The 9,178-nt window shown below is 46.7% G+C and overlaps 1 protein-coding gene across 1 annotated transcript; it reads left to right on the forward strand.

The window, feature by feature from the left end:
* The first annotated feature begins 568 nt into the window (after positions 1–568).
* On the forward strand, positions 569–4,603 carry LOC128781452 (olfactory receptor 8B8). Its single transcript, XM_053929178.1, has 2 exons — positions 569–788; positions 1,287–4,603. Exon 2 carries the CDS (start codon positions 1,297–1,299, stop codon positions 2,251–2,253), a length of 957 nt encoding a protein of 318 aa, XP_053785153.1. The 5' UTR covers positions 569–788; positions 1,287–1,296; the 3' UTR covers positions 2,254–4,603.
* Positions 4,604–9,178: the final 4,575 nt, after the last annotated feature.

Genomic DNA, 9,178 nt, shown 5'->3' on the forward strand with positions numbered 1-9,178 from the left:
TTGGACCTCCTTCCAGTGTGAAGAGTGGCTGGTTGGATGAGAGCCGATGTTTCTCTCACACATCAAATGCCTCTCTCCCTCTCTTTCTCCCTACCTTCCTCTCTCTCTAATATAAAAAAATAAAATATTTTTTCAAATAATATAATATAAAATGGGAGAAATAAAACCCAGTTGCCAGGACTCCGGGGAGAAAAGATACGACGATTTGTCTGTAAGAGGGTATAGCCCTGGGCATGCTGGGGTCAGGATACAGGCGAGAGGTCAGGACGTGTTTGGGCATTCATCACGAGTACGAAACAAATGATAAATTGTTATGTTTGCACAATGGTTTCCATTTTCCTAATCAAGATTAACTAACCAAATAATGTTTTTCAAACCCCATTCCAATTTTATCAAGGGTATAAGAAAACTTCCTCCTTTTTAAAGTTAATTTCCAGGGCTGTGTTCCCAGGGGAACCTCTGGCTTTCTACCTGTAATCAGGTCCCCAGGTCCCTGAACCCAGAATAAAACTGCTCAGCCTCCTGGACCCGGCTGGCACCCATCACAGGCAAGAACACTGTCTCCCTCCTGCCAGCTGGGAACAGAGCCTCGGGCCAGGGCCTCCAACAGCTCTCAGGTTCTTCAGCTCAGGGAGAATTCCAAGGCCACTCAAGCCCTGGTCCTGCAGACAGGAAAGACAGCAGATGCACCTGCTTTCAGTTCCTTCATCCATGTCAGCAACACAAAGAGTGAGCTCTCTGAACAGCTGGGAAGAGTCGGACCCAAAGGCCCATCAGGCAGAAGGAGGGTGAGTGACTGGGTCCGGAATGAGCTTTCTCTGTCCTAAAGATCGGGTAGGAAAGGCTTTGACAGTGGTCACTTCACTTTTCCACTCTGTCTTCCTGGACCATGAAGTGACACCGCAGGCACAGCTGGGCTGCCTCCAGCCTGTGAGGGGGCTTTCCTCATAGACCGCTCCCAGCCTGGGGGACCTTGAACAGAAACCAGAGTCGGAAGGACACAGTAAATGGACTAGAGTGAAGATCTGGGAGACTGCTCAGCTCCTCCTCGTGCTGCACCTGCTCTCACTGCACAGCCTCAGAGGCTGCTGCAGGGTGTGGTGAGAACAGGCCCAGGGCATCCAGTGAGCCTCTCTGCCAAAGTCCAGTGCCTGCCTGTGTGGGTCTAATTCTCAAGAACAGAGAGGTGACAGAGGGCAGCTGCCTCTCTCTCTCTCTCTCTCTCTCTCTTCCTCTGTCTCTCTTTCTCTCTCTGTCTCAGTGACCCTTTTCCTTTGTTCCCACAGAACACCCTAAATGAGGATGGTAGCTGAGAACTCCTCTGTGACAGAGTTTATCCTCGCAGGCTTAACCAACCAGCCAGGACTCCAGCTCCCCCTCTTCTTCCTGTTTCTAGGCTTCTACGTGGTCACCGTGGCAGGGAACCTGGGCTTGATAACACTGATTGGGCTGAACTCTCAGCTGCACACGCCCATGTACTTCTTCCTCTTCAACTTGTCCCTCATAGATTTCTGCTATTCCACTGTTATCACCCCCAAAATGCTGATGGGGTTTGCCTCTGAGAAGAACATCATCTCCTACACAGGGTGTATGACTCAGCTCTTCTTCTTCCTTTTTTTGGTTGTCTCTGAGTCTTTTATCCTGTCAGCGATGGCGTATGACCGCTATGTCGCCATCTGTCACCCACTGGTGTACACGGCCACCATGTCTCCCCCAGTGTGCTTGCGTCTCTTGATGGCTGTCTATGGGATGGGGTTCGTGGCGGCAGTGGCCCACACGGTGTGCATGGTGAGGCTGACCTTCTGTGCTGCCCGCCTGATTGACCACTACATGTGTGACATCCTGCCCCTTCTGGAGCTCTCTTGCACCAGCACCCGTGTCAATGTGCTGCTAGTTTTCGTGGATGTGGGCATCAATATCACTGTGCCCACTGTTACCATCTTCATTTCTTATACGCTCATCCTCTCCAGCATTCTGCACATTCGTTCTACTGAGGGCAGATTCAAAGCCTTCAGCACCTGTGGCTCCCACATAATTGCGGTTTCTCTCTTCTTTGGGTCAGGGGCATTCATGTACTTCAAGCCTTCTTCCCTTTTACCGATGAGCCAGGGGAAAGTGTCCTCCTTGTTCTACACCACTGTGGTGCCCATGCTGAACCCCTTAATCTACAGCCTGAGGAACAAGGATGTCAAAGCTGCTCTGAAGAAAACCTTGAGCAGAACGTTGTTCTCCCAGGAAAGGGGCAACACATAGTGGGGGGACACTCTTCCTCCCATAGGAGATGAGCTTCCAGTGGTTGCATGGAGGGAGCGTTAACTCTTTCTCAAACTAGTCTCAAAACTAACTCCCATTTTAAGCACCTTTTAATTTTTATTTTTTAAAAGATTTCATTTATTTTTAGAGAGTGGGGAAGGGAAGGAGAAAGAGAGGGAGAAAAACATTGAAGTGCAAGAGAAACATCCACTGGTTCCCTCTCGTTTGCATCTTGACCAGGGACAGAACCTGCAATCCAGGCGTGTGTCCTGACCGGGAATCAAACCAGCAACCTTTGGGTTTGGTGGGCAACACCCAACACACTGAGCCACACCAGTCAGGGGTGTGTGTTTCAATTACTTTGTGTCAGTGAGTCATCTGTTTTCTGCTGGGGCCCTGACTGATACGTTTTCCAGTGAGGGGTGGAAGACTTCTGTGCCTCAGGTGTGTAAATGCACAGCGTCACGGTACTGGGTCAAGGCAGGTAGAGTTGCCTTTTGCTTTAAAAGAAAACTGAGTGTGAATATTTTTGTGAAGCAACAATATGTGAGATACTGTGAAAAGACTTCTGAGTTAACAAGATTGTCTTTGGGAAAATCATTTTCTATTTTAAAAAATGAAGTTTGGATGGATACATAGTTTTGCCTTTGGGATGGTACAGATCAGTAAAAGTGAATTCAAAAGAACGAGAGTGAAATGAGAGAACTGTGCTTTAGACGGCACAAGATAGATGGACAGCACTGAGCTGGCGTGGCTGTGGAAGGGGGAGGAACAGGGCAGCAGAAATGCCCAGAGAGAGCAGAGACGAGGGAACTGGAGGGTGGGATCAACTCTGAGCTCTTAGTTTTTACTCTGCAGCTCTGTGCCCTTAGCCAATTGCTCGATGTCTCTCAGCATTGATGGTTTTATCTTTAACACTTTGTTGAAGAATTATTAAAGCAATTAAATGCTAAGTGCTCAGTAAGTTTTCTTTTCATGTCTGCTAGATCTTCTGCCACCAAGCATATCCTGTGAATGAATTTATCCTATGAACCTGGGATAATGGTTTCAGTTCTCTGTGCTCCGCCTGCTCCTATGAAAACTGATTATGCTCAATCAGATTGTTTCTGCATTCCATCCAATACCTGTATTTGTATATTGACCGCGTAGTATGTGGTCATTTGAAACCATTACCCAAGAGCCTTGGCCAGTGTGGCTCAGTTGGTTGGAGTATCATCCTGACACCAAAAGGTCGCTCGTTCGATTCCTGATCGGGGCACATACCTCAGTTGTAGTCTCCATCTGTGGTCCAGGAACATACAGGAAACAACCAATTGATGTTCGTATCTCACATTAGTGTTTCCCTCTCTCCCTTCCTCTCTCTCCTCCTTCTCACTCTAAAAGCAATGCATAAATGTCCTCAGGTGAGGATTTTTAAAAAATCATTCCCATAGAATAATCAGTGAAAGAAAAATCTGCCTCTACTTCAGGTTTCTGGATCCTCCTATACCTGCCACTGGGTCCATCACGGTTGCTTGTAACTTGTGCATTTTTAGACAGTCATTGCATGTGCGGTGCCTGTACATACATACATATGATATTGTCCTTGTTTTCAAAGTGTTAGAAGCTGCTTTAAAATGTATCTGTTATTGACAATCAATTAGATGAGGAGGGAATGGGGAGGGTTACTGCCATAAGGAAATGAATAAAAAAGCAGGCAAGATGTATGTGAATGGTGGTGGGTAGCCCAGAAGAGGGAGAGATGAAGGAATACTGGGAAACTTATTAGGGAAAAAGGGACCTTAGACAGGGAATCACGGAATAACACAAGATTCTTGAATTTTATGGCAAATTCCTTCTAGAAGGTGCCTTGGCCCTCTCACTGGCAACATAAACATATGCAGAAGGTCAGCTCCAAGCCAGCACTCAAGTAAAGTTACTACCATTCATTTTGGTGTCCGTGTCGTCTCCTCCTTTTATATCTTTGTTTTCCTCTACTTTATTAAAAAAAGGACTTCACAAGTATGTGAATCTAAATGGGTATAAAAGAGAAAAGTCGCAGCAAAATTGAGAACATTTTCTTCCTCCTTTTCCTTCCTTATATACCTCCCTTATTTCTTAAATGACTTTCCTTGGTTTCATCCGACTTCCGGTAAATATTTTCATCTGGGAAGGGACGATACTGGGCAGCCCTTACCTCTGTGACGGTCCTTGCTGAGATGCCTTTCTGGAATATCTTTCCTGGCTCTGTGCTCTCTCAGCACACTGCCCTTAACCTACTAAGTGCAAACTTACTTTTCCGTGTCCACCCACGCCTCCAATTAGACTAAGTTTCCTGCAAGCAGAGTCCATCTTGATGCATCCCCCCCACCCAGCACAGTACCTGACCTGTGTAGGGTGGGTGGGTGGGGACACACAGCTGTTGGCTGCAAGAAGGAAGCACCTTGCAGTTTAAGGGCTGACCTGCTCAAGGGACTTCCCTGTTCTTATTCTTCTGGCAACATGCTGTTTTTTCCCCAGACCTTGGATGGACACGTGCTTGGTCCCTACTATCCCATTCCCCTGATGCCTTGAGTATAGTCTTCCTATGTTTCATCTGTGATCCCCAATTCTAGGCACATGTCTCCCGGTGGCTGTAGTAGAAACCGGATCCTATCTTCGATTTGAAACCCCAACTTTCCACTCCTTCATATGCTAAACTGTATACAGTGTTAGATAAAACGGTTAACTTGTTCACGCTCTAAGTTGCTATCCAACTGAACATAGGGCTTCGAAGGAAGCTAATAAAACCCCAGCCATTGAGCATCCCTTTTGTTCTCCCTATTTTAACTGACATTCCCGTGATGGCACAGGGAAGGAAACCTGGTACAGTGGAAAAGTGCATCATTCACCTATGCAGTTCCCGTTTTCCCCAAGTACCAGAAGACTGTGCGCCTGCGTGATGGCGTCCAAAATATAGATGCGCTTAGAAGTCAGTCACCAAGACCATACATAGTCTGCTGCTTCTTTGCTGGCTGCCCAGGGCACAGGACAGTGAGCCTTCCTTTTTCCCAGAGCAAACTTTCTCTTTCTTTCCCCTGACAATTGGATCTATTCCATATCAGAACTGCTGCTCCGGACGTTTGGGAACACAGTTTTTGGACTTTTGCACGTTGCTTAGTAATTGATTCGGGAAGATTAGGGTTTCTTTCTTTATAATTATAAGGAAATCATGAGGAGATATTTTGAGACTATGAAAGGTCTTGTTCTTTTCAATCTTTCACACTCTAGTTTTAGCATCCATTGAAGATTTCTGCCTGAATCAATGATTAGTCTGAAGGTTGAAAAATGGAGGTTTTGTAACCCCGTCAATCCTTGCTTGTTTGTACCTGGCATTCTGTCCGGAAGAACCTTTACTTGTTCTGCATGTATTTACTTACTTATTTACTTATTTATTTAAATCACTGTGAACTAACACATTCTAATTTTATCCAATGGGTTATGACTCATCCTTGTCATTATTTACTTTGGTGCTTGATTTGTGCCTGATTTGTCCACTGAGAGCCTCCTCACACTGGTTCCTATCTCCTTTTAAAGGATCACAATTGCTCTTTCACACTTTGCTCCTTTTGGGGAAAAAGGTTTCAAGCACATCCTGCACTTTCCCTGCCCCTTTGCTACTTCTATGTGGGGACAAATGGTGTTACACACTGGGGTGTAAATGCTGGGTGGGATGAGCTGTATTAAATGTAACTCGGCGAGCAGCCATTTATTCAATGGGAGAGTAATCCATTGTTGTAAAGCTCTCACTCACATGTTTCTCCTTTGAAGATGGCTATTTGTAACGAGTGATAACCCTTTTCTCTGTGACTGGGCCAGTGCTCTGTGGTCTGAAGCTGATGGTGATTCCTAAGTGTCCCCTGTGGTCCTCTTCTCACAACTCTTTACCTATTCAGGTGACAGTTCCCATCAGAGCCTGGGGAGACCACAGGGAAGGAATAAATGGGCTGCAGTTGGAGGAAGTAAAGCCCCAAGCTCTCGTTCCAAGGGTTTGCTTGTAGACACGGTTCATCCTGGACCCCTTAAAGATATGACCTTTGTCCCACTTGTGTCCTTCACTCATGTCCTACCTCAAAAGGCTCAAGTGTTGTAAGAATATGTAAAAGGAAAGAGAAGCAAAATGTATTTTGAAAATCCATAATCCTGCCACCTAGAGGTAACTACTTAGGATTTTTGTGTATGTTGTTTTGGCGTATTTTTCTGTGTGTTTTGTTGTGATGTCTTAGACAGGGGGGTGGAAACTGTGTGCATAGGTGTGTGTGTGTGTGTGCTCTCAACACCACAGAGGTGTGTGCTGCACAGACGGTGTGATCATGTTTAGTAGGAGTTCGTAACTCTACTTTTCATTCTGTAACACGCTGTGAACAGCTTTCCGTGTCATTAAATGTATATGGAAATCACGATCTTTTAATGACCACGCTTATTGTGTTTAAAGCTGGAAGATCAGTGGAATGATGTGACACGTTCTGTTTGCTGCACAGAAAGGCAACACTGTTTCCTTCTATTATATTATATTATATTGTATTGTATTGTATTGTATTTTTTTATCCCCACCGGAGGTCATTTTTTCATTGCTTTTACAGAGAGAGGAAGGGAAACAGAGAAATATCGATGTGAGAGAGAGCTGCCCCATCCTGACCAAAATATACCTGTCATCAATTGAGGACGGTGTGAAATTTCATAATTAGAGATCTATTTTGGGATAAAAGTTTTTGTCTTCATTTTCTTATATGTCTGGGTGAAGGCCTGGCATGTGGATGGCCCTCCACAACTCTTTACACTAGGCTGTGTTGATGAATTTGTGAGCTCTTTCCCAAGACTGGGTTTTACCAGAAAATCAAAGGCAGAGCCAGTAGGAGCACCTTGAGTAATTGGGACAGAGGAGCTTTGATGGAGGTTAGAAAGAGGTACAGAAAGAGGAGATTGCAGACTGCAAAGGAAACCTCACCTGACTTTGTAATTGGGCCTTTGGTGCATGGAAGAGTGGGGGTGTTTGAAAACTAGAGCATTGGCAATGGGAGAGGAAGTAGGGACAAGGTAAATGATCAAGGTCCTCGATCCTGTCTGCAGATGATGTGGTTGGGATGGGCCCTAGATAGAGTTTTGAAGGAAAAGCATCCTTCAGAGCTCCCCGGACTTCTATGAGCTCTCCCACCCTAGGGAAATACCTGTCTCACCCCTTTCAGGGTGATCTTGCTCTCAGCAATCTTTACCTCTCCCTCACTCCCTCCCTAAATTATCCATATTTTACGTATGTTCTCTGTGTATTTCCTGCAACATGATCACAGCTGTTCCACATGTCAGCCCCTTTCCTAGGCTCTTCCTTCTTCTGATTTAATCCTCACAACAACCCTGTCAAATATAACTATTGGCCCCATTTTGCACATGATGAGATGGAGCACAAGGGACCCATAAACATCCTGTGAGCTGCTGCAGACCAAGTTCTGTGCTGGGTCCTAAAGCCATAAAAGTGACTAAGCCCAGCTCCCATCGGTCACGGCTTATGGGCCGTGGGGATGGTAACGAGATAGAGCTGTGCTGAGAGGGGAGCCACAGCGGCTCTGAGGACAATGTGCTGAAGGGTGTTTCGGCAGATCCCCCAACAGTGTGAGCTGCTCAGGATTTGAGACCCTACTCCTTGTGGCATTTGGGAGTTCAGATAGGGCATGTTTAAGACACAGAAATTCTCAGCAACATGGAGTTTCCGGTACTTGATAAAGTTACTGATACATATTGATTTTCTCGCCTGGAATCAAACACGGGGAGGCCGCTTCCTTCCAGCTGGAGTGAGGCACATTTTGCTCAGACCTGCTTTACACAGTGTTTCAGCAGGGCCTTAGTGGGGATTCCCCACAACAAGCCATGCTGGAGACAGACACCAGGGTGCAGGTACCTTATTGGTGGAGTGATCTCAGGGAAGAGGAAGATTAAGAGGAAAGGGGAGAAACTCAAGCCAAGCTGGGTGGGTTCATGAGCTGCTTACTAGACTGGAATATTTAGGATCCATCCTCTGAAGCCCTTGGGCACGTCATGAAGAGTGGACCACGAAAGATGCACGAGAAGGGAGCACTTAGCCGCGGGCTCCAGCAGCATTAACGCATGCCCACATCTAGGTTTGTACAAGTGCTGGATGTAACTGAATGCGGGTCCGTCTGCCAGCCGCTTCGAAAGCAATCCTCGACAGGCAGGTGCTGGTGTAAGGAAAGCAGTTTATTCAGATGCCAGTTACCTGGAAGATGGGGGACCCATATCTCTAAGCCCACCTCCTGGAGGATGGAGACTCTTGTCTCAAAGCCCATCTGCACCTCTCAGTGCAGGTAGAGGTTGTTGTAAGGAGGGGGAGGAGAAAAGAACAAAGAGACCAAGGGAGGGGCAGAAAGGTGCTCTGTGTGCAGACGAACACAGTCCAGTCCCATAAAGGCAAGTGACAGTCCCCGTGCATCATCCTGGTTTAGTCATCCCGCCTTAGCGTCATGCTGGCTTCACTATTGGAGGTCAGCAAACCTCCTGGAGCTGGGGTGGCTGAGGGTCAGATTCTGTATCTTTTGAAGTTAGTTCCCTGCACCCCGTTCATCTATAAGCTACGCATTAGTCAGAGTCAGCACTTCCAGAAACAATGGCAAAAGAATAGTGGGGTGGGTTACCATCCCCACAGGTATGAGAATGTCTGAGTGGATCCCCACAGACGTTCCACATGTGGTGACACAGACGGCGTCCTACAGCAGGAAGCAGGGCGCACCAGTACAGCTGAGGAGCCGTGTTGTTTGGCACTAACTGCCTGCAACCAGCTGCCGCAGCAACAGGACAAACGGAAAAGACGGGCTGAATAACATAAAGTGAGGCAGAAACGCTATCCCGCACAGAGAGCTTGGTAATGGGCCAGAACTCGGGGGCTCGTGAGAAAGTT

The sequence above is a fragment of the Desmodus rotundus genome, chromosome 7, assembly GCF_022682495.2.
Source record: "Desmodus rotundus isolate HL8 chromosome 7, HLdesRot8A.1, whole genome shotgun sequence".
NCBI lineage: Eukaryota > Metazoa > Chordata > Mammalia > Chiroptera > Phyllostomidae > Desmodus > Desmodus rotundus.